The 25,727-nt window shown below is 44.8% G+C and overlaps 1 protein-coding gene across 1 annotated transcript; it reads right to left on the reverse strand.

The window, feature by feature from the left end:
- Positions 1-716: 716 nt before the first annotated feature.
- LOC147906034 (uncharacterized) lies at positions 717-24,555 on the reverse strand. Its single transcript, XM_087376123.1, has 2 exons — positions 24,532-24,555; positions 717-4,348 (listed from the first exon to the last, which is right to left on the reverse strand). Exon 2 carries the CDS (start codon positions 4,329-4,331, stop codon positions 1,683-1,685), a length of 2,649 nt encoding a protein of 882 aa, XP_087232249.1. The 5' UTR covers positions 4,332-4,348; positions 24,532-24,555; the 3' UTR covers positions 717-1,682.
- Between the last annotated feature and the right edge of the window lie 1,172 nt (positions 24,556-25,727).

Here is a 25,727-nt window from a genome sequence, read left to right on the forward strand (position 1 = left end):
ATGCATTTTCATTAAAAGGTAGTTATGTTAATGTGTTGTTCTATGCAACATCTGCAGCTCTCAGTGACATTTGACCTAGAGAAGCTACCCTTCGCAAGGCCTTATGCTGTAAAGTTGAAATATTCTACCAAGTTGCTAACCAATTAAAAATAAATTGAGGATATAGAAAAATAATCATTACTCCATCAATTTTTTGCTTTTTACAGTATGTGCCAAACTTGCATACAATATGTGAATTGAAAAACTAGTCAAACATTTTCTTTCGTGGGGATCTGCTTTACCTTTTATATGGTAGACTTGAACAGGAAAGAACATGGTGATAATTTCCTGTCGAAAGACGAAAATACCTCCAGTTTAATATGAGTTGGGCTTTACAGAATTACATAAGATGTTTGGAAGCACGTTGGGTTGATTACAAAAGTCTTTTCAAACTAAGATTTAAATAACCCAATCCTCTAATCTCTACATAAGGGAGAATGAATTTAAGGCAACCCAATGTTTGATCTTAGACCACAATTTCCTGGCAGCAGCTTACTGTATGCCCCGACATGTGCAAAGCAATGATGATACACAAAAGGCCTAAATTGCTGCCAGGGGACCTTTGCAAGCAATCAATGCTAACAGAGTCCCAGATTGTCTTCAAACCATTCAGCCCAAAAATCCAAAAGAAAGGAGTTAAATTTTGATGTGTTTCTCAAAAATGATTGACAATAGGGGAGCTACATCAAGAAGACAATGCTTTTTTCCTAGCGAAATATGCGCTCCTTGAAATGCTCCTGGGGATCTTGTGGGCTTGCAAATTCTTTCAAAGCATAAAAACGCTGGAAGGTTTTCCAATAGATGCCACCAACCATCATAAAGTTACTTCTGCAAACAGAACAGTTTAGATGGCCAATGCTAGTTCATTACGTGTTTGGCCATCTCAAACACAAGTGCATTACGTTTTCATAATGTCACTTCTGTAAATACTCATTTTTAGACGGTCAACACAAGCTCATTACATGATGGATAATATCTCACTTTCTGGTGCCAAGAAAAATTTCCAGCATCCAGAAAGCAAGCAATAACTCTCTCCCTTTGGCTAACATTCATACATGTGCCTAACGGGCCTCTCCAATTACAAGGCTTGGCCATATGAGTAGAAGGCCTTAGCAAAGCTGCAATACTGACATCAACAGGTCGATGAGCATCACAGTAGATGTCAAACATCATATGAATACTTGCACCGTAGATGTGATATCTCCTCATAGATATTATATATTCCATGCTGAGATACCATGACCCAATAAAAAGCCCAAATATATTCCACAGATTTAGAATCATAAATTAAAATTAAAAATGTGGGATCCACAATAGCCGGCTCATACAGCTTTAAACCATGAACTTCCTTCTGCATAGGATACACTATATGCTATGACAAACATATCCATAGGTAGGTGCAGGCCATCTGCATAAGAATGTATCAATTATTAGTCCATACATAAAACAGCATTCTCAGTTTCTATTGCTTCTCCAGACATGAAAAAAAGCCTCATCCATGATGAACAGTAGCATGAGCTGACACGGGAGAAGCTTCGATCATTGAGACGAACTCGTTCAAACAAGTTTCTGAAGCAAAAATGCAACCTTCCTTGTACCATTATTGAGGCCCTTCTGTTGAGCAGGTGTCCGATGCATCCTTTCTAGTTCTTTTTGTTTGTATTCACATCCCCTGATGGAGAATATCCCTTCTTTGTCCGTGTTATCCTTGCAAACAGGCACAGGATGAAAAAAGCAATACTATACATGCCATATATCTTCCAGCTTGTATGAGGTGCTTTCGTAGCCATTGCTCGGTGGAAAACTGTAGCATAATAATGCAAGCCTACCATAATAGCCACCAACCATTGCACTATAACAGTTACTTTGGCAAACACTGTTTCTGATGAGCAAGAGACATAAACATCGATTGTCTGTAGAATGAGGTAGATAATGTAGCCAAATGCCTGGAGAAGCTGGAGATGTATGTAGCCAGAGGTGGAATTCTTATAAAAGAAAGTCATAGGTTCAGAGCCAATAAGGAATGTTGCCAAAAGAAGAGTTAAAAAGTAGGCAGCAAGGTAGATATTCACACAGAGCAGTACTTTTTTTAGAGAAAGGAGTGCCCGAATGTGCTCAAAAAGAATGATCACTAAAGCAAGGGGGATAAGTAGCAGACCATAAGAAACTAGGGATGCCAGAAATGGAGCATATTGTGCTCCAACCAAAGGTGAGAAGCTTTCAGTTATCTGTTCATTAGCCTTCTTAAAATAGACCTTTGATGTATCTGTAATTTTCTGAATGTTTGGTCCCAGATGCCCAGCCACCTTCTGTGCTGTATCTTGGATCTTGAAAGGGAAACCAGCAAAGTCTTGCATGAAGTCAATATATTCGTCATCGTCATCATCATTACCTTGCAATGTTATAGAAACCATCCCTTCCACCTTGTCAGATTTTTGAGCATCCACATTGCCAACTTCCTTGGATCCCTTTGTGTCTTTTTCCTTATCCATAGCCTGAAGATTAAGTTCAGACATTTCCTCCCCTTTGATTTTCTGTGAAGCTTCCTCCCGTTCAGTAGTTTGATTATTATGCTTTGTTACATCTTTTATCTGTCTTTCTGCATTATGTGATCCTGCATCGACAGTTTCTTCTGCTTTACTTTTTGATGCCTCTTCAATCTTGCTGGTCTGACGTTCAATGTTCACTAATTCTGACTCTGACTCCAAATCCAACATTTTCTCTCCTTTTTTCTTTGCCTTCTTCACTGTCTCTAGCATTTTACCGTCCAGTCTTGATTCTTTCAACTCTTTTTCCTCGTCCATGCTTTGTACCTTATCCTTAGACTTTTCCTTCTCTTTCCTTTCTTTCTGAGATTTCCTCTGTTTAGACTTCTTAGGAATTTTCTTTGTCATATCATTATCCAACTCTGCTTGAGCCTCCCGATGCTGTGATTCTATGTCAAAAGTGTCTCCTGCATTGTTTTCCGATTTCCCTTCAGCTGTGTTGTCCCTACCTTTTACTGACTGTGATGCTGAGTCCAACCATTCCTTTCCTTTCTTCTTTGCTTTTGTTGCTGACTTTGGCATCGTGTCATTTGATTTGGGTTCCTTCACTTTCATTCTATCATCCATGTCTCCCATCTCCACTTTAACCTTATCCTTTCCTTCTTTCTTCTTAGGAGGTTTCTCCTCTTTGGTGACCTTTGGACTCGCCTTTGTTATATCCTTCTTTGGGATCTTTGGTGATTGCCTTGGCTTTGATTCTGCTTTATTTTGTAGATCTGCTGCTACCACATCATTCTCATTCTTTGCTTCTCCTAGCTCCGATGCTTTCTTCCCTCCTTTCTTTACCTTTGGGGTCATATCCGATGTTGTGCCATCTTTGGACCCTTCCACTTGAAGGGCCGCTACTTCCTCTGCCACTGCTTCTGTTTCAAAATTTTGTCCTTCCAACTGGCTCTCCAAATCAATCTTCTGTTGCCCAGCTGTATCCTCAGTCACCTTATGAGATGCTTTTGATCTTTCAGCATCCACATCTTTTGTGTTTCTCTTCTCTTTTCTTTTGCCTCCTTTCTTCCCTCTCTCACTCAGGGTTTCCTCCTGGAGGTTTACCACTGCTTTATCTTCAGTCGTTTCCTGTTCAATGAGAGAGTCTACTTCATCCTCAGGATCCTTTTGATCAAAAGCATGCTCAGTATCAAGCTCGTTCTCAGCTTTCAATCCAGCCTCTCCAGCTTCAATTTCATTTATTTTGGAAGTTTCTGTTCTGTCTCCTGTAAGTTCTGATTTCAGCTGACTTTCCTTGGGTTTTCTTTTTTTCTGAAAGTTCTGCTCTTCCTTTGTCACCTCTTCCTCTTCTGTTATGGATTCATTCTGTTGTTCCTCTACCCGTTCTTCTTCCTGCTCTACTTGGTTTTTCTCTATTTCAAGTGTTTTACCTGCACCATGTGTCATTTCAGGCTTTTGATCGTCTGTCTCCTCTGGCAGCATTAGCTCAGTCTCCATCTCATTTGATTCTCCTTCAATTTCAACAGACTCACCTTTTCCTACTTTCTGAACCACAGCAGACTCATCCTTTTCTCCATCCTTCTCAAGATTACCTTCTGCTTCGTTGAGGCTTGGCTTATCACCATTCATATCCTTAATTGCCAACAGCCTTCTCCAAGAGAGCAGAGAGGTATCTTGAATTGGGCTCCTCATATCCTTCCCATTCATTTCCTTGGGACCTATTTTCCGAATTGGCTCACAGGAAATCATTTTGCATGAAGTAATCACACAAAGCAGAAGCAACGGCACTACAGGAAACTTCATCGTTCTGTCCAATTTACCTGAAAGAAGATAAAGATTAGCAAATCTCTCTCTCTCTCTCTCTCTCTCTCTCTCTCCTTCTTGGTGACTTCAATGCCCGCACAGGGTACAGGCAAGTGGGCCTACTGGACTTTGCATTGGATTCCCTCATAGTACCAGAGCTAGATGAACTTGAGCTCGAGATAGTGAGACACTCCGCAGATGCACGACAAGTGACAGCATATGGACGACATCTACTTGAGCTAGGGGCTGTCCACGATTTGATCATTTACAATGGTCTGCAGAGATGGCCATCATCTGGTGGGCTCACTTGCTTCCCGCATGGCAGAGGGACGAGCACAGTGGACTACCTATTGGGTCCCTTGGCCTTTACCTCACCGATATACGACTTTATTGTGCCCCTCCCCCCACTTGGTGCTGATCACTCGTACTTAGCCTTCTGTATCTCTGCCACTATGCCAGTCACAAGAAGGGTCCCCCCCACGCCCACTCATGTATAGGTTCACTTTGATCGTGCCCTGGACCCCATCTATGTGAGCAACCTAGTGCAAGGGCTTCCAGCCCTACTACTTGGAGATGATGTAGACCTCGCCCACGCCTCAAACACCCTTGCCACAATGGTCATGGACGCAGCCATCAAGTCTTTCCCCACGACTCGATCTGCATGTGCCTCACCAGGGAAGATGGCATAGAGTTGGCATGATGATGAGTGCAAAGAGATGAGAGCTCACCTCACATGTGAGCGAGCCCTTGGCCACTTGACATCACCTGAGGCACAACAGATCTCATGGCAATTGACATGCTATAAGCGGCGGGCCTTCCTCACCCATAGGATGGACGAGGTCATCAATTCATTTCGAGGGGGGGATCCCACCATTGGCTGGGGGCTTCTATCGGAGGGGAAGCCGCCTATCCCCATCAAAGACCCAGGTGTTTGGCACACTTATGCATGCCCTCTTTATGATGTTCCGATGTAGGCACTGCCTGATATGTCCACTATGCCAAGGCCCACCACTTGCCACTTGTTCACTGCACAGAATGTGCGGGCTGCACTCAGCCGACTTCATAACCGGAGAGCACAAGACCATGAGGGGCTACGAAATTAGTATTTCGATCATGGACAAGAGGTTTTGGCTCTGGTCCTAGCGCAAATGTTCAACCACGCCATATGTCACGGCTTCCCACCCTCCTGGAGTACCACCACCATTGTACCAATACACAAGGCAGGTGACCCCATGGATACTAGGAACTATCGCACTCTCATGATTGGCCATACACTAGCCAAGATCTATGGATCGGTACTAGAGAGGGCGATCAGCAGCCACACAGAGGTGTAATGAAGGGGGAAAAGGGGCCAAGTTAGAGGCCCTTTAGGTGGAAAATGTGGAGGGACTATATAAGTCCCTATCCACCCCCTACTATGTACTTTTGATGTGACATCTAATTCCTATCTACTCCCTTCTCCTCCCCCCTGCGTGCTGCCTACACTCTCTCTCCCAATCTCTCTCTCTTTCCTTCTCCCTCCTCTCCCAACCTCTCTCTTCCTCTCCCTCTTCCCCCATTCCACCCTTCTCTCTCCTTCTCCCTCTTGCTATTTCTCCCTCCTCCAATCTGTCCCCTTGTCTCCTTCATTGCATTGGTATCAGAGCACTTTCTTAGGCTTGGTTCACAAATGCCCTGCCCACAGAAGCTTCACGCTATCATCCCAATACTCATCCACGAAAAAAAAAAGGTCCCAAATCTCTATTATTGGAGGGCAAGCCCATAAGGCAAATCATAGCTTTGAAGAGAACGTGGGCACCCTCAAGCACTACTCCAGAAAGCTACGAAAGGAACCCTCGAGTAGCCTGTCCAGATTCGACGGCAACCATGGCTGAGTAGTAGAACTAGCAGCAACAGCAAACGCTATGGCGACTCAGCTGCCCAAACAACAGTGGAAGGCTAAAAACTCTTGAAGAACGCACATGACGATACGCTATCACTGCAACCTAGCCTTGGTCGCTTCATCAACGTCGTCCCGTGCCTTCTCTGTGCAGATATTCAATCATCTACACAAAGACTCCATGCCATTGTCCGCCTCCCCTGCGCTGCCCATCGCCATGCCTATGCCACCCTTGCCCGTCGACACGCCCATGGCGCCTCCGTCCGTTGCCACGCCTACGCCGCCTCCGCCAGTGGCCATGCCCTTGCCGCCGTCGACGCCTTGCAAAAAAAACCTTACAATTACCTTAATTAGACCCTAGATTAGTCCAACGAGGGTTAGTCAAGTTGGGTTTAGTTAGCAGGTTAGGTTTAGGTTTAATTAGTTTGGGGCTAGGTTAGGTTATTACTAACTAGGGTTAAACATTTGGGTTAGGTTAGCCTAAGTCGGTGTCCTAACAGTCCTAGTAGTCTTAGGTTAGTGCTGTCCTAACAGTCCTAGGTGACATAGGGACCAAAAAAAAAAAAAAGGGTTCACTTTTCAGCCTCTTTTTAGGGGCCTTTCACAACCCATTTGGAGCCATTTTGGCTCCCTTTTGAAGTCTCTTCATTGATCTTTCTTCCAAGCTTCTCCATCGGCCTTCTTTTGTGGTTCTACACAGTATATCAAGTGCTCATTACAGCAGGGTTTTGCTATCTCCTTCTCCGAATACACTTCATCCTTGCCTGCATTCGAGCTGCTCCCAACCACCATGCCACCCAAGCGTGCCCCACGGGATAGATTGCATGATATTGATGAGGCTGCTCAGCATGAGCAATTGCCTTCCACAGTGGGTGCATCCATTGGTGGTACAGATATTCTTGCAACCCAACCTCTCGCTCTTGCATCTCACGAAGCGTTGGCAGTGCAATCACAGTGTTTGGATACCTTGCTTCTATGCTCCAGCGTGCCATCTACCAAATGGGACAAGAGTTCAGCCACTAGCTTACCATGGCCATGGCTATGCAGGATACAGATCTTGCCTAGATGGGACAACAGCTCAAGCAGCACATTGGCCATGCTAAACAGGACAAGGGCAAGCAGCCCGCACCCCAGCAAGGGGACCACTCAGACAGTCAGGATGCTTTGTCTGCTCCACACAGGGGTTTTATGGCAGATGCCCGCCGTGCCTACGAGCATCAGTCTTCTGGACTGTTGCATGTAGCCCAACATGGGGCCAGCATGGGGAGTATTTGGACTTAGATGATGCATTTCCTGTGTCACAGAGCACCTTCTTGCAAGATGTCAGGCCTCTTTTGGTTAGCATCTTTTTGCATCTATGCAAGCTGAGCCGTCTCTTTTGGACAGACCCGTTGGTGTGCATCCGGTTGGTGCTCCTTTCACCGCACCAGCGAGTATGCTTCGAGCTGGCTTGGGTTTATATGGCAGCCCACACCCTTGGGAGAGAGGTCAGTTCTCTTCTCAGCCCTTTGGTATGCCATCATTTCGGAGAGATGCATTTGGCAGAGAGACCCAGCCCGGGATTCATGCACCTATCTTTCCGCCAATGAGCACATATAACTAGACTCAATCAGTGCATCAGATGGCAGCAGCTACTACGTAGTAGGGGTTGGTGGTGGGCAGCAAGCCACTTTTAATGACATACTGGCAGATTCTTTGTGTTCATATAAGGCCCTACCTGAGGCCATCAAACGTGAGATGACCTTCTCCGATTATGTGAGCCTCAAGCGTGATGATGCCCGCACTTATGGAGGTTCCACACACAAGAATTACACAACCAAGGATATCAAGGACAAACTCACAATGCATAAGTTCAAAGGGGACACCCGCACACCTAATGAGCTGGAGGAGTGGCTTACAAAGTTGGAAGATTATTTCCGCTTCTACCCAAAGCAAGTGAGGATCGCATAATCTTTGTAGGTATGCACATGCAAGACTATGCACATACTTGGTGGCGTTATATGAGGGACTTGCCTCAGAGGCCAGCCACATGGAAAGAGTTCAAGGAGCTGATGATCACCACATTTGTATCCCCACTCATACTGGAGCAATATCTGGCTGAATTCTATTCATTATCGCAGACCAGTACTGTCCAAGACTACTTGCAACGTTTTTGGAGACTTTCCTTATTTGTACAGGATGTATCTGAGAGAGGAAAGTTTGCTGCGTTTCATCTAGGGATTGAGTCCTTCTCTTGCTGCAGATGTGAAGGCACATAATCCTCAAACAATTGAGCGTGCAGCCCAATTGGCAGAGGTATTTGAGCCCAAATATGCTAGCAAGTATAAGATGACAGCCGGCAGTGCATAGGAGGATGCAAATGAGGCTGAGAAGAAGCCTAAGGTGATTGATCAGCTTTGTCCACAAGGGTAGAAATGTAGCATTGCATGGCATTGCCACTCCTAAATTGCAGGTCATTTCAACAAGGCAGTTGGCCAGAGAGCTCAGGAAGGAGCATGCACTCTACGAATTGAATGTGTCAGTATCTCAGGGGGGTAGCATTCCCCGTGTTGAGGATTGTGATATGCAACAGTTGCTATCGGAGTTTGCTGATGTATTTGCTGATATGCCACCCCAATTTCCTCCAAGAGGGATGTAGATCATGCCATTGTTCTAGAGCCTGGCAGTAAGCCCATAAACAAAGCCCCATACCGTCTCTCTAAGGTTGAGCAGGAGGAAGTGGCAGTACAAGTGCGGGAATTGCTTGAGAAGAATTCATCTCTGATAGCACTTCTCCTTTGCCTCTCCAGTGCTTCTAGTGAAGAAGAAGGATGGATCATACCGCATGTTTATTGACTACAGGGATCTAAATAAGGCCACTATCAAGAACAGGTTTCCAATCCCCAAGATAGATGACCTATTGGATGAACTCAAAGGTGCTCAATTTTTCACGAAGATAGATTTGAGGTCTGGCTACCATCAAATCAGGGTGAAAGAAGGAGATGAGAACAAGACGGCCTTCCGCACAAAACAAGCTTGTGTGAATTCAAGGTGATGCCTTTTGGGTTGACTAATGCACCGGCTACCTTCCATGCACTGATGAACAAGATATTGCAGCCACTTCTTTTCAAATGCGTGCTAGTTTTCTTTGATGATATCCTCATTTACAACTAGGATAGACAAGAGCACATTAAGCATGTGAAGCAAGTGCTGGAAATTTTGAGGATGCATTAGCTTTATGCAAAAGCTAGCAAATGCACTTTTATGGCAAAGGAGGTTGAGTACCTGGGACATATAGTGAGTAGAATTGGCATTCGGGTGGATCCCGCAAAGGTGAAATGCATCAAAGATTGGCCACAGCCACAAAATCCCACCCAATTGAGAGAATTTTTAGGTCTTGCTTCCTTCTACAGGCGCTTTATTCACAAATTTGTCAAGGGAGCAGCTCCTCTTACTGACCTTTTAAAGAAGGATGCTTTTCGGTGGTCAAAGGAAGCACATTGCAGCTTTGAAGACCTAAAATTTGCTCTCACTCAATGCACCTGTCTTGGTATGCCTTGATTTTTTGTGTCCTTTCATTGTGGAGGCAGATGCCAGTGGTAATCTTGGTATGCCTTGATTTTTCGCATCCTTTCATTGTGGAGGTAGATGCCAGTGGCAAAGGATTGGGGGCTGTTCTAAGGCAAGAACACGGGGTAATAGCCTTTGAAAGCACGAAGTTTGATGCCAAAGAAATAAATTTGCATGTTTATGATCAGGAGATGCTGGCTATCTTGCATGCTTTCAAGAAATGGCACCACTATCTGTACGGAAGTAAAATTAAGGTGAAAACAGATCATAGGACACTCAGATTCTTCCTCACCCAGCCAAATTTGTCATATAAGCAGAAAAGGTGGTTGGCTGTAGTCCAATCCTATGATTTTGACATTGACTACTGGAAAGGGAAGGAAAATGTGGTTGCAATTTGTTTGCTATCTCTACCATATATCAAGAGTGGATTCATGGCATTCAAGAAGAGTGTATGCAGAATTCTAAGGCAGCTCCCATATTTTCAGATTTGCAGAAGCCTTCTAGTCAAGGTCATTCGGATTTCAAATTGCATAATGGGCTGTTGTGGTGCCAAGACATGATTTATTTACTGCCAAACTCAAAATACCGTCAGTTGGTTTTGCAAGAAATGCACTCCTCTCCCATGGCTGGACATGCGGGCATGGCTGTGAAAAATCAGCAAGCACGGAATGACTTGGAGAGGATGGATGCCCTTTTGCAGTTGGCAAAAAAGAATATGCAGGATGCCCAAGCCAAGTAGAAGAAATATGCTGATGAACGCAAGAGATATTTGTCTTTCAAAGGGGGAGATTATGTGCATTTGTGTCTCCATAAGAACCGTTATGCCTCGTTGAAAAGGTAATACCAACACAAAGCTTGCTCATAGGTATTACGGTCCTTACAGGATCATCCACAAGGTTGGAGAGGTAGCATATCAGTTGGAGCTACCCATTACCTCCAAGATCCATGATGTTTTCCATGTGTCTTTGCTGAAACCACATGTTGGACAGCATGTCCATGTTCTTCCAGAGTTGCCACCTATGGATGAAGAGGGCCACATCCTCTATGTTCCGGAGCGCATCGTGGGTTTCAAAGACCATGTACTTTGAAACAAGGCCTGCGTAGAGTATCTTATCAAGTGGTGGCGGGGACTCCCTGAGGATGAAAATTCATGGCAGCCAGAAAGCATCGTCCAAGACCACCCCTACCTCCTACCGGATTGGTTAGTAGTTGCTGTTGCTGCACTTTTGGGACAGCCATGCTGTGAAATTTTGAGGGCCAAAATTCTATGGGAAGGGATGGCTGTAATGAAGGGGGAAAAGGGGCCAAGTTAGAGGCCCTTTAGGTGGCAAATGTGGAGGGACTATATAAGTTCCTATCCACCCCCTACTATGTACTTTTGATGTGACAAATTATTCCTATCTCTCTATCTCTGTATCTCTCTTTCCTTCTCCCTCCTCCCCCAACCTCTCTTCCTCTCCCTCTTCCCCCATTCCACCCTTCTCTCTCTTTATCCCTCTTCCTATTCCTCCCTCCTCCAATCTGCCCCCTTGTCTCCTTCATTGCAAGAAACACATGGGCAGCGTGCTCTAGGGCAGGCAGGTTTCCAGAGACAACACTCCACACTAGACCACATCTTCACCCTGAGGACTATCATTGAGGAGGCGAGGTCGAGACGCCAGAAAGTCTACGCTTGTTTTGTAGACTTTCGGAAGGCCTTCGACACTGTCCCGCAATCTTGCATGATCACGAGCATGGTTGACACGTGCGATCACGTTCGATGCATACCGTTCGATATTGGTATAGTACTAAACAAACTAAAAAATCTTAGGCGTACGTCCGATGGTACATTCGATACCCCAAAAAAAAGACACAGATTTTAGAGTTTTGGAGTAGGTACTCGTACAAAACATGTAATATAGGTGCTTGATGGAGATAGAGGGAGAGAGATGAAGATGCTTGATGCCGCTTGAGCCTCGTCACTTGTTGGATGGAGAAGGGAGAGTCGAGACTTAGAGTCGGAGGTAGATGCTTAATGTGAGATCATAGTGATGAGAGAGAGGTTTTATATGGAACCTTGCCATTTGGGAGGGCCAAAATCAGTTTCGCAGAACCACCACCAATAACAAAACCAATCATCCAAAACAAACAAACCCAAAAAACAAAAACAAAAACAAACAAACAAAACAAACCGGGAAGAGGGAAGGGAGGGGGGGGAAGGTACGGATCATACGGAATAGAACGGAACGTACGGAACGTTCCATACGTTGAACGAAGGCAACCATGATCAGGAGACTACAAGATATGTAGATTCCAAAGGTTCTGATGAGCCTATGTGAGTCCATCAGAGGAAGAGTTCGTGCCCCAGGAGGCCTATCAGACTGGGTTTAGAGCATGATCGAGGTAAAGCAAGGATGCCCTCTCTCATCGACTGTCTTCGGGCTCTACATTGATGAGATCACAAATTTCATATACCACCTAGGAGGCGAGGGAGCACCACTACCTGACTTGATGATACAGATTCTACTATACACAGGTCACATAGTCCTCCTATCATCTTCGGCACAGGGACTACACAGACATCTAGATGCCCTAGAGGTGTTCTGCAAAGAGAGAGACCTGACGGTTAACCTTGGGAAGACCAAGGTCATGATCTTCCACACCTCTTGCACAATGCTTCACCGACATAGATTTACATACCAAAGTCAGCCAGTGTAGATTGTGCAGTCCTACACATACTTGGGCGCAGTTTTCACATGGCCAGTTTTCACGATGACCTACGCAGCCAGAGCACGACTCACACGAGGGCATGGTGCTTTGGCCCAACTATAGCGACAGTGCTTCCAGGCACACTTCCAAGATCCACCGACGAAGTGTTGGCTTTTCGACACTCTGGTGAGGCCGACTGCCATGTATGCGGCACCTTTTTGGGGGGTGATCTTTCAGCAGTAGAATGGAGGAGATTTGAGCGGCTTCAAGTGATTATGGGCTCTAGGATGATTCGGAGTAAGCCCTTGGTCCCCCATCAGATAGTACAAGCAGAGTTTGCCATGACTCCTCTCCAAGTTGATGCCATCTTTCAAACAGTGACATTCCTCCATAGAGTTTGGGACCTACCTCGCAAGAGACTTCCGAGACTGGCACTAGAGTCTTCCATACGACTAGCAAAGAGTGGGGTCAGTACAACATGGTATGCACCCATCACCGCATGGTTGGCCAATCATGGCATTTAGATGGACCAGCTTCCCCGGTTTCAATATAGCAAGGATGCACCGCCCGAGTTGATCCCACGGGATGAGATTAACCGCATCATGCGGTTAGATCTCCTTCAGTTCCACACATCTCGCACTTTGGGGGGGGGGGGGGGGGGGGACCAGGAGTTTCCCACCAAGATCCAGCTCTACTATAACCATTTCCTGAGAATATCAAAGGATGGGCTCATCATCAGACCTTAGTATCTCGAGGACAGAGGAGTCTCACACGCGCTAAGGATTGCCATCGAACAGATGCGGGTCTCGCCCCATCAGCTGAGGATCGAGGCAGGGAGAGTTGTAGGCATACCCAGAGAGCAGAGGGCTTGTAGGTTGTGCATGATGGGGACAGCCGAGACAAAGGAGCATTTTCTATGTGTCTACTCATTCTACTATGGCATCCGAGGGCGCTACCACTGCCTTTTTCAGGAGGGGCACGGCTTTGGCCCAATCTCACGACTGATCCACTTCCAGGACCAGGTCTGTATTGGGCTCTACCTGATGGAGATGTGACGACACAGAGAGACGCTACTACGACATATCAGAGAGCAACAGGATGGGACCACCACACCACAGAGCACTGAGGTAGACCGAGCGCCGAGACACGTCACAGATTTCTATGCATTTGACTTAGCTCCGGGGCACTCTGGGGTAGAGGAGGAGCTAGCCGACATGAGAAATGTATGAATCGATGGAGAGAGCCGACACAACGCCGTTGGACGAGGGACATAGAGACTGTACACGATGCGCCAAGTGACCAAAGCACACACGATTGAGGTTCGACCTATTTCAGCTCTCCTCACGGGAGATCGACTGAGGCGATGCGTCACCCTTGACATAGCCCATCGATCCAGAGATCGAGGAGACCACGCCTTCCACCACCACGGGAGACAGCCCGACAGATGCAGATACATGAGCTCTTTGCATCTCATCAGAGAGCCACCATGGAACCTGGATATGAGTAGTCGGTTCATGCACTTGGGACTCTAGCTGTGAGCACTTGATATTTTCATGCCACCCTCATGCTATTTTGCTACTTTTTGGCTATTTTGTACTAGTCTAGCATTTTAGTACTCAGCAAGGGCCTTAGTGAGCCCTTTGCCCCGGCCCACGGTGGTCTGTATGAGTTACTTGATTCCGTACTTTGTCCCATAGACCCAGCAGGTCACCATAGGACAATAGCAAAAGGAGCCAAGACAAGGAAATGCATTATTTTGGTGTTTTTCAAGAGAGCATTTTATACATTCTCCCCCACTGGAATGTAGATTTCCCCAGAACTGCCAAAGTGTCAAGTTCATTCCAGATCATAAGCGAATGTACCCGCCTGCCTGCAAGCAGGTCCTTTCCTTTGGTGCAAGCTTGCAGAAGCCCGTAAATGATGTCCCTGGATATTGGCATTCCTCGCTAATCCCTAAAATTTGAGGCCTAAGTGCCTCACGCAAGCCCATATCATACATTCTGCTCAAACAATCAGCACATTTATGCATTCCAAAAGTGCCAGCCAACCATCGAGTATCCAACCATAGGTGAACCGAGCAAACAGACTTCCTGGGTGATTCACTCTATACAAGTAGCAGCTTTCTTCTTTACAAAGCTTTAAAATCTTCTATCAGAACTGCATCTATCCAAAACATAATTAAGGAAAATGTCAACCGACAGGCCTCCCTGAAACAGTATGCCTGCTATTCCTGCCTATCCTACCCTGTCAAAACAGCCCAATACGCCTTATTAAATATACCATAGGCATACGCAGCTTACACTACATCCTATCCTGCTTCCCTAAGTCCTCATATAGGGCTCATGGGTAGGGCAATGACTACCTCTAACACCCCTTCTCCATGACAGGACTGTGGGAGCAGAGGCTATGTCATAAGAGATGCTCCATCAGCTTTGTAGGAAAAACCTTTGTGAATGCATCAGATGCATTCTCTGCAGTTTACGTAGGACACAAGCTTGACTGCCTCATCTTAAATTAACTCCTTGGTGAAATGGTACTAAACCTCGATGTGCTCCGAGTGCACATGAGACACTAGGCTCCCATTTGATAGGTAATTCCATAACCGCATGTACCTGAGATACATGAGTAACATTACGCCGGCCCTAGCCACCCTAAGTTGGATGAGAGCTGCCATAGTAACTCCCTGAAATACTCATGCCTGGTTGGGTATTGGTCAAGTCAATCAAACTAACCATCAATGACTAATACTTGGTAGTACTACAAGCGGAGATGTGCCCTCATGCTCAACCCTCCATTGAGGTCACCACTTGAGTGAGTTTCTCCCTTGAATCTTTTCATATTCTCGCGATCGTACTTTTCAGATTTAAATCATGCCTGATTTCAACCAGACTTCTATGCCAAGCAAATAGTGAAGAATCCAAACGTGTTATCTCAAACTCCTTGAGTACACCCTTTACCTTCTGGATTCTCAAACTCCTTGAGTACACCCTTTACCGTCTAGATTCTCTAGGTGTGATGATCAAGTCATCCACATCAAGGATAATGATATCCTTTTGTCCCTTCTAAAAAAATATACAAGTTGACATCCGATGAATTATGGGAAAGATCTAGCATAGTGTAGTAGTCATTGATCCTCTAGTGCCACGCTCTTGTGGCCTGCTTTGGCCCACACAATGCTTTACGAAGTCTACATACATTCTTTCCTCATCCTGGCAAATGAAAGCCTTGTGGCTACTCTGTGTGTCTAGACGTCCTCCTCCACTTTTAGAGATGCTAACTTCAGGTCCCTTTCCAATCCTTTATGAAAGCTTCATACAGCTTTCCCAGTCCTAGGAAATAAATTCCTTGTGAATGCTCCACGTGAATTTCCTCTTTTGGGAAAAAATGCTGACTTCACACCACTAAACCCTTCGAATCATGGCCATCCTAGCTATTGGGGCAAAATTTTCATAGTATTTAAGACCTTTTGCCTATGCATAGCCTTTGTAAAACAATCAGGCCTTACACTTGCCAAAATGCCATCATATTTATACTTAGCCTTGACAATTGTCTTCCATTTCTGCCTGCATTACCAGATGTGCACCCTTGGTTAGACTTTGATTCAAGCACTTCGGCTCCTTAATTTCTTGAATCTAAGCCATCAATTGAAAGTTCAAGGTATTTGACTCTTGCAATCGACGATCTCTATCGAGTTGCTCTTAGGAATGTTGATGATCCTCATATCCTCAAAGGTCTTTGTGTACCATCTGGGAATAGTCCTCACCTTTCTAGGAGCCTTCCTCGGTGGCTTTAGCTCGTCAATCTCTAAATCTAATTTTTTGACTAGCTCTACCACATCCTCCTCTTAAATCGCCAGTCTAAGTACCTTTGACGGTGCAACAAGAACAAGCAGAGGATTGTACAACCAATAAGCATTGGGCTTGACACGACCCCACAAGATCTGACCCTATCACTGACCTAGAATCTCGTCCTCAATCCAACTAGAATCATAGCGCAAGCGCCTTGATCCTCCCGACCACCCCCGAGCACGTGGGCTACAGCTCGACTCATCCATAGGCCCGTATCTAACCCAGGCGTCCCATACCACCTGAGCCCGTCCAGAGGACCTTCGATAGACCACCTATGATCTGCCATGTAGATGGCCAGAGTCCCGGCCTGGGTCCAAGCCCCATCCATCAGTTGAGGAGCGCTCAACTCATCTGCCCAATAGCACTGGCCCTCCCTCTATATAGAAGGAAACCTACTATAGATAGCACAATGCTATGAATAGCTCCCTCCATATAAAGCGAGCACTATATATGAATCAACCTCTATATATAGCAATCTTGGCTAAAAATAGCCATCCAGCCCTATGCTATCCCGTAACCCACGTTAACCTGCTATCCAACCCTAGGTACACCATGCACATGACATACTCCCCTTCCTCTAAGAACTCACTCCTGAGTTCACTAGAAAGCCCGAAAACTCTCTGTGAAGATGAGTCAATGCCAATAACTATACTCTAACTATCAATTTGAGTGTGCTATACTTTCCATGAGATTCAAATCAAAGAAAATCTAAGGCCAAAGCCACAAGCTTTGATAACCAACCCAAGGAAAGTAAATCTCTCAATCTAAACAAGGTTACATATTGTCGAGTAGTCTCCTCGAGAAATCAAGTAACGCCTGAATCCACAGAGTTAATTCCGTTGACATATCCGTACACAAGCATGGTAAAATCCGTACATGAAGGTAAATGATTCTATCAACCTTATCTATTGAGTTCTAACTGGGAATTCACGAAAAAATATTCATCATGCTGAATATCCTTGAACTCAAAAATCTTAGATTGAGATCGAGGAATCATTGTTCGAACAACCCCATCAATTGAGCCCCTTGAGGTCAATTTCTGGGTTGCAATTTCTATCAACCCTAATTCTTGAATTACTTAGTATTCTGAAAATCCCTCAACGGAATACCCTTGTAATTCAAATTCTTGGGTTGAAATACATGACAGACTTTCCATCGCAAAACAATTAGGTATCCGTTCATAACTCATGATGGAAGAATCTTCATGGAAGTATCAATGGGCAAAATCTTGACCAAAGATATGGTCCCCTTGATCTATCCTCGAAATGCCGCTAAATGAGGATAATCAGTAAAAATTCAGTTGGCTATATCCAATCAATGGTACTGTTCTAGACATGTATATCGTCAACCATCATAGGAATAGCATCCTATGTGATCCAAAGACTACGGAAACATACAATCTGAAATCTCTAAAAATAAGATCCACTACCGAATATCCTGTATAAACTTGTGCACAATAAACCGCTCCTATCACAGGATCATCCAGTTCTTAGGATCTCTTATCTAGGAACATCAAGTTCCAAACAAGGCACTGACAGACCATCATCAGAAGAGATGTGGTAACCCTCCCCGAGATTGAGTCTAGATTATGGAGCTCAGGGTTGAACCCAAAAAAAATACATGGCTTCTCTTAGGGTAAAGAATCTTAGTCAGGCCTCGTAAAAAATCTAATCAGGTTGCTCCCAATTCAATTCAGCCTACTTGTACTTCACCCTAGAGGTCCTTGGGTATTATTTCACGCTGGATTATACCACCACCTCAGAGAATCTTAAGTGTAACATACCTTAGTGTCCCATACCACCAATGTATACTGCAAATAAAAAACTCAGTGGACAATATGAGTGAATCAGGCTAGCCAATCCCTCTTTACTCAGACCATCCCAGATTGAGTCAGGGTGGCGAATCCGTTCTCAATCCTTTTCTTAATGTGATTATATGACCCCCTTGTGTTACAATACCGCAACCAATAGGTCAAAGAAGAAAACCCAGTAGGTAGTATCCCTAAGAACTCTTGAATCCTGACTATCCATGACCTCAGGCTAAAAGAGTGAGAATTAGAATGACCCAGCCTTGGGACATGATTCAAAGAAGGTATTCATCAAGACTCATCCTGGTCTAATCAATAAGAACCTTCATATGTCCAAACGGTGACTCGAAGAAACACCATAACTCACAATCACATCGAGATCAAAACTTCAAATTGAAACCTATGCACCAAGATTCGAGAAAGGGAAATCCAATTGCCTTTGTTAAATCCGGTCTAATATGTAACAAATACTCGGGCACCATCAATGTACCATATATCTAAAAAACTTCAAGATATATGCAAGAAAAGTATAATTTGGAAAAAAACCATCAAACTATAGATGCCACTAGTTACAAATCAAACCCAAGTTAACCAAAACCTGGTCAATTTAATAACAAGACAGTTTACAATTCATACAAAATTGGGGAACATCTTGAACCAAAAGTGACTCAGAAGATCCAGTCGAGCCAAAAATAATTGGGTGTCGGTTAAAACTGAGGATTTCAACCTCTTCATCGCTTCTCAATAGCACGGAAGCGGTATAAAGACTCTAAAACAAGCTGTCTACATTTAGAACAGCATGAGCCTTCTTCAATATATTTCTTGTACTGAGGGGTTTTATAGTAGTGAAGAGCTGCCCAGAGTTCATCCATCAAGGAATCCATCTCTCGTAGCAGGTCATGATGTCTACAAGGAATAACCTCCGATGTAGCCTCATCCTCCATCTCAATAAAACAGTAATCCAACATAGGTGTCTCATTACTTTGATGTCCTTCCATGGCTGGAAAATATCTCACACGGGAGAGGGACTAGAAGAAAAACAGCTGCGTCCAAACACGTGCTCTTCCCACAAGAGAATCTGGTGCTACGTGGAATCAAGGAAGAAGGCGAGTAGAGGACAGCAAGAAAGATGGCGGAATCTGATAGGCTGATCTCAGACAAAAAGAGGGTGGGAAATTCACCTTCATGCGCTGAAGTGCTGGAGTGAGAAAGAGAGAGAAATCCCGGGTATATAAATAGCCAGGAAGGGCCATCAAAAGCTAGGCGAATTTAGGATGGGTGCTTGATTTAGAGAAAGTGCTTTCCTTGCTAGAGAAAAACAAAAAAGCAACCTGCTTTTTAACCAAAAAACAGTCTCGCTTTTCATAGATCTGGTCCCGCTTTTCTCCAGCCATCCAAAAATAGCCAAAACGCGCTAAATTTAGAACAAGTGCTTTCCTTGCTAGAGAAAAACAAAAAAGCAACCTGCTTTTTAACAAAAAAAAGCAGTCTCGCTTTTAATAGATCCTATCCCACTTTTCTCCAGTCAGCCAAAAATAGCCAAAATGCGCTAAAATCAGGCCATACGCTCCTTCCCAAAGAAGCACCTGCCCCAATCATATCGCCCCTATCTCTGATGCCCGAATCTCCCAAACAAGCCGCTTTCTAGGCTTATGAACGCTCTCTCTTTCCTCCTACTTCTCAACTGCAGCAAATCTAGGTCTCTAAGGTAGGAATCTCATCCTTGAGAACCTAGAGCGAATTCTTTCCCTAACCAGCCCACTCTCACGTGTCCCCACACAGCCAATCACATCAACAACCCAAGCGTGGGAAGTTATAGGTTAGAAACGAGCATCAAGTCTTCTCATCGCCTACTCTTCTCAGGGAATCACGATTTCCAAAAACGTAGCAACCGAATGAGAGCACACAGCCTATGGACTTCTATTTCTTCCACAACTCTCCCAATCATGAGCGCACATCATCAGCCAACAATTCATCCCATACATGAGCGGAAATTTAGATTTGCAAGAGCAATCTCAAAAAGCGTACCTAGAAGACATCTTTTCTCCATACCTCGCATTGAATTCAATTGTGATAGGACAGCTCTGATACCAAATGACACGACCTCGCAGGATCTGACCCTATCACTGACCTAGAATCTCGTCCTCAATCCAACTAGAATCATAGCGCAGGCGCCTTGATCCTCCCGACCACCCCCGAGCACGTGGGCTATAGCTCGACTCATCCATAGACCCGTATCTAACCCAGGCGTCCCATACCACCTGAGCCCGTCCAAAGGACCTTCGATACACCCCCTATGATCCGCCATGTAGATGGCCAGAGTCCCGGCCTGGGTCCAAGCCCCATCCATCAGTTGAGGAGCACTCAACTCATCTGCACAATAGCACTGGCCCTCCCTCTATATAGAAGGAAACCTACTATAGATAGCACAATGCTATGAATAGCTCCCTCCATATAAAGCGAGCACTATATATGAATCAATCTCTATATATAGCAATCTCGGCTAAAAATAGCCATCCAGCCCTATGCTATCCCGTAACCCACGTTAACCTGCTATCCAACCCTACGTACACCATGCACATGACAGGGCTTATCTGTGCCCAATAAAGATGTGCTTCCTTGGCAACTGTGGTCTTGATTTCCTTGATGACATGCACATAATCTCCAAAACCAAAAACTCTTAGTTGAGGAATGACAATTGTTTATTTGAAGACAACTCGAATGAAGTCTTTTCTTCTGTGGATAACTATTCAGCCTGAATCAAGTGAACCTGATAGGAATAGTGTTGAGATTATTGGGGTCACCCCCAAACGAGGAGGGCATGGGGGAGTTAGACCATAAGCATGGTTGGACTAAGAGGGAAGCCACATGGGCAGATGAGAAAGCTGCCACAGGGGCAAAACTGAGAGAGAAGAGAGAGTTTCCACATGGGCAATCTCTGAATGCTCATGGAAGGCCGTTGGTAGGCCTAAAGTGGTGGGCAGAAGGGCCTACGTGTAAGGCTGCAGACAGAGCCTGGAGTGAGCAGTACAAAGGAAGGACTGATCAGGCCCACACAGGACCAGTCGGCAGTACAGTGAATATACAGTACAGACTGCCAGTTGCATGCATGTGGCAATGGTCGACAGTAGTAAGAACAGTCGACTGGTGCAACAAAGTACTGCAGGCATGCTAGGCGGGTACAAGGCTTGAGAAGATTGCAGAAGGCCCCAGCAAGAGAGCCTGGAGCAGGGCCCTAAATAGGCACTTGAACAGGTCAGCTAATCACAGGAAGGGCAGATTGGGTTGGCCAGTCTGTGGTTGGATGATAAATGGTTGGCCAGTCTGCGGCAAGTCGGTCAGGTCAGAGGGCTATAAGCCCTACAAATAGGCCCCATGAGGGGGCAGTCACTTATTCACTGGCTGCATACTAGAACAGCAAGAAGGCCAGGAATCAAGCTCACCTTGTGCCTCACACTTGGGCTGCATCCACAGCAGCATAGAGTTCAAGGAGAGGTGTACAAAGTCTCACCACAGAGCAGCAAGGAGACCTGTTTATGCGGTATCCAAGCAGCCTACTGAAGCTCTGGCAAGAGGAGGTAGACGACAGTTTTAAGGTGCCAAGGGTCCACATCTAGGCAGTAACCTATCTGCTAGATGGTGCCACATTGAGCACACCTTTTTATCAGGTTTTGTTCATGTTGGAGCAATCTACATAGAAGATTTGATGTACTTCTCTACCATGCTGTGTTCCAGATCTGTGTCTATAGCACTTTGTGTTTCTTGGGTTACATTTTTATACATTCTTCTACTGCGGGAGTGTTGGCTTTATATGGCAAGCGACCTACATCTCTGTTTTCTAACATGGTATCAGAGCCCTGAGGAAGTTTCACAAGTACCTGGAGCTTGGAGGTGAGAACCTGTGAAAGGAGATCTCAGTTCAGACTCGTGAAAATCATCTCCTACGTCTAAAGGTCAGACTTGTGGAAATCATCTCCTACGTCTAAAGGTCAGGTACCTTTACGAAAAGAAAGGTGACCACGATTCAAACAGGCGTGCCTGTTGAGTCTATTTCAGGAACTTCAATCCTTTGCAAACTTTGGAGAAGCCGGCAAGTTGGGGATAGCTGCCCTATCTGGAAGCTGAAACTTCGGAAAGCCACCTGTTGTCAAGAAGTTGTGGAAGATAACGACAGAGAGGATCTGGAACCTGAAGATGAAAAGATGCGGTAGGAAAGGTGACAAAACTAGCTGGTGCAGACAAGGTAAAAGAGTGGAAGAAAAGGATGCCAAAGCCCTGTCAATGATCATCACGATGACAATAGACGAAGTAATTCTGTAATCTAGTCGGAAGATACTTCGAATGAAGCATGGAGCATCCAAAACCAGCAAAATGAAACAGACAATGTGTCAAGGATTCTCAACCTCCAGAATCAACTGTTTCACCATGAGGATGGAGGGGAATACCATACGTGACTATTTCACGAAAGCGAAAGTGTTGAGAGATCACTCGGAGCAATCGGTCATAAGGTGGACCTGGTTCAATCGCCAACGCTTGTGCTCAAGATGTTGCCAAAGAGCTTCAAAACCTTTGTAGCCAACTTCATGGGAGCTGATGGCGCATTTGCATCGACCAATGGGTTGGTGAGAGGGGGTGTTGGGATTATTGGGGTCATCCCCATCGTGAGCCCCCAAATGAGGAGGACACGTCACATGGGGGAGGTAGACTGGCTGCACAGAGGGAAGCTATTACATCCTTCACTAACGATGGATTCCCAGTATATAGCCCGACCATTAGGGAAGACCCCTAGAGGGTGGGGCTATTAGCCTAGGGTGGAAGGTCCTAGGGCTAAGGTTAAGAAATATCATCTGCATTAGAGGTCTAAAGGGTCAAAAACATTATATACCTTTGTAAGACTAGAATATATCCAACCGTACAAATTTAGATTTTTTGTTGTTCTAAAGTCCAAAATTCTACAAAGAAAGAAATTTTTAAAAAATATAAAAAAAAGGAAGAACAGTTTTTTTTTTAATGAAAAGAAAAAAATATAAAATAATGAGAATTTTTACTTGTTGGGGCTTCTGCACCCGTGTAAGATAATTCGATATAGGTGAACAGTTGATCACCACTTGGACATAAATTCAAACAATTTGCATGTCCACTAAGGTGATAGAAAAATATACCTTTGTAAGACTAGAATATATCCAGTCGCACAAATTTAGAGTTGTTGTTCTACAATCCAAAATTCTACAAAGAAAGAAATTTTTAAAAAATAATAGAAATAACAAGAAGAAATAAAAATAACAATAAAAGATTAAACAAAATGAAAAGAATAATCCATATTAAATAATGAGAATCTTTAGTTGTTGGGGCTTCTACACCCGCGTAAGTTGAACAGTTGATCACCACTTGGACGAAAATTCAAAGAATTTGCATGTTTGCTAAGGTGATAGAAAAATATACCTTTGTAAGACTAGAATATATCCAATCGAAGATTTTTTGTTGTTCTAAAGTCCAAAATTCTACAAACAAAGAAATTTAAAAGAAATTTAAAGGGTAAAAAGCCTTCATGATATATTTAGCCATGGCCTAAGCTATATATTGGCATGAGAGTTTAGTGCTGTGTTTCAAATGGTGATTCTTGTGGTTTGGTTCCTAGTGTCAGGTTCGAAAAAGATGATTAGGGTAGCTGACTTGAGGAGTCATTTCAATGTCTCAGAGCAAGTCTTCAGCATGAGAACTGGAGTAGAGCGGACAAAGCTTTCTGGATGTGAGTGGTCGTGTCTTTCTTGGTTGTTCGATTAAGAAACTTTGTAAGCTATGTTTTTCCATTACATAGTCTCGTTTTGTAAGACCTATCAGTAGACTTGGCCTCGAAGCAATGGAGGACTCTGTGAGTTTTATGGTCTGGCACAGGATCCAAAGCGAGTACTCCTGACCTTGTTTGCAAACCCTGAGATCGCAGGCTATGAGTGTGCAATAGAGAGCTTTTGGGCTACTAGGTGATGAAGATTAAAATGCCATAAATTATGGGTATTCCCATAAGTTGGGGCGTTTGTAAGGACCTTATGAGATCCATGTGCAGACACAACGAAAGCAGGCAGTGGACTGCATAATCCCAACTTCCAAAACCTATGCAGGTCACACTTGCCAAGCGTGAAAGACAATGGCCATATATAAAAATATATGTGTTGTCAACATCAAAACTGGCAAAGAGGACCACAGCTTTAGCCTATTGGGCCCGCAAGTCCTTGGATCCTGCAAGTAGATGTGTTGCATAGATGTGAAGGAGGGGCATCAGACTAGATGGTAGACCTTGGCATTGCATGTAAACGGAGGACGACAGCCATGAATCAAGGGTCTATGCTTTTTTTGCTTTAGTTGAGACTCAAAATAGTACTCTGCTGCAGGCTGCCTAATGTCTGCTCCAGAAGTTATCTCCAGTCGTACCAGAGCAGTAGGGGCTGTAAGGCCCAAGGAGGGACCAGGTATATCTGAAGTCGCAGACAGACCAGAAAATCCTGCGGCAGACCCGTGGGAGGAAAACAGGAAATCAGATTCTGAAGGGCACTGCTCAGTGCTTATTGCTGATTTGTGTGATGACGAGGGAGATTGAAGCTTCTGGGAGCTGCACATACAGGGGTAAATTCCTGCACAAACAAACAGTGAGTCCAAAATGTACACACATGTGCAGTCGCACAAATCCAAATTCAGCTAAGGTTCCCGGGGCCTGGGTTTACAGAGGACTTTGAAGAGATGTGTGAATTCCTAGAATGAGCAATCTGGGGCAAACTGTGGATCATGCAGCCCACTGTGGACAGCCACCAGTGCATTGATTTATAGAGCTAATTATGTCGTGACCTAGGACTACACCTGCAAGGGGGGCTTGAAAGCAGGCCAAAAGGCAATTGTAGGCCAAGCATAGATGTAGAGCAGTCACGGATCAGTCTGCGGGGATCAGTCAGGGTAGACCAGGAACCACACGGGAGATCCTTTTCAGATGCTCCATGATTCAGGAATCCCACAGAGTAGCCTGTGAGATCTCTGGACTATGCAACAGTCGAGGCAACGTGGCAGACTTCTTGACAGAGCCCAAATGATGGTCAGGCCCCTTGTAAGGTGGTTTTAGATTGGCAGTCCAGTGCAAGTTTGAAAGGTGAGGGAGCCACGAATTTCGAAGAGGAAACTATAGACCGTGTGGGGCTTGACATGCGTGTGACACCATGGACGGTGCTTAGTTTCATGGTTATAGTTGCAAACAACCTAACTTAATTGGGATTCACAGACTGTGCACAACAAAAACATAGAGTTAGATCCCGTAGCACTTGCACATGCACACAAGACTTGCATCTGTGCTAGAAGGCATAGGTAAACATGCACAATGCACAGGTGAGCATAGGCAGCTAAAAGGCCTGAGCAATTGGTTACATACAGTAGCAACACGTACTAGATGGGAACGTGTTGTTAGTATGAGCACTGGCAATTTGGCAGAACCTATACAGAGGTGCAGAGCCTACAAGAGCAAGATCAAGTCTTTCGTAGTATAGTGCACGTTGGCAATTGTAGATCCTGAAATGAAAACCCGGCTTTAGATCCGCCTTTTAAAAATTATGTATTAACTTGGTTGTGGATTTAGCCCTGCTGCA

The sequence above is a fragment of the Dipteris shenzhenensis genome, chromosome 1 (assembly GCF_047967505.1).
Source record: "Dipteris shenzhenensis isolate YYH24624 ecotype China chromosome 1, Dip_SZ_1.0, whole genome shotgun sequence".
Classification (NCBI taxonomy): domain Eukaryota; kingdom Viridiplantae; phylum Streptophyta; class Polypodiopsida; order Gleicheniales; family Dipteridaceae; genus Dipteris; species Dipteris shenzhenensis.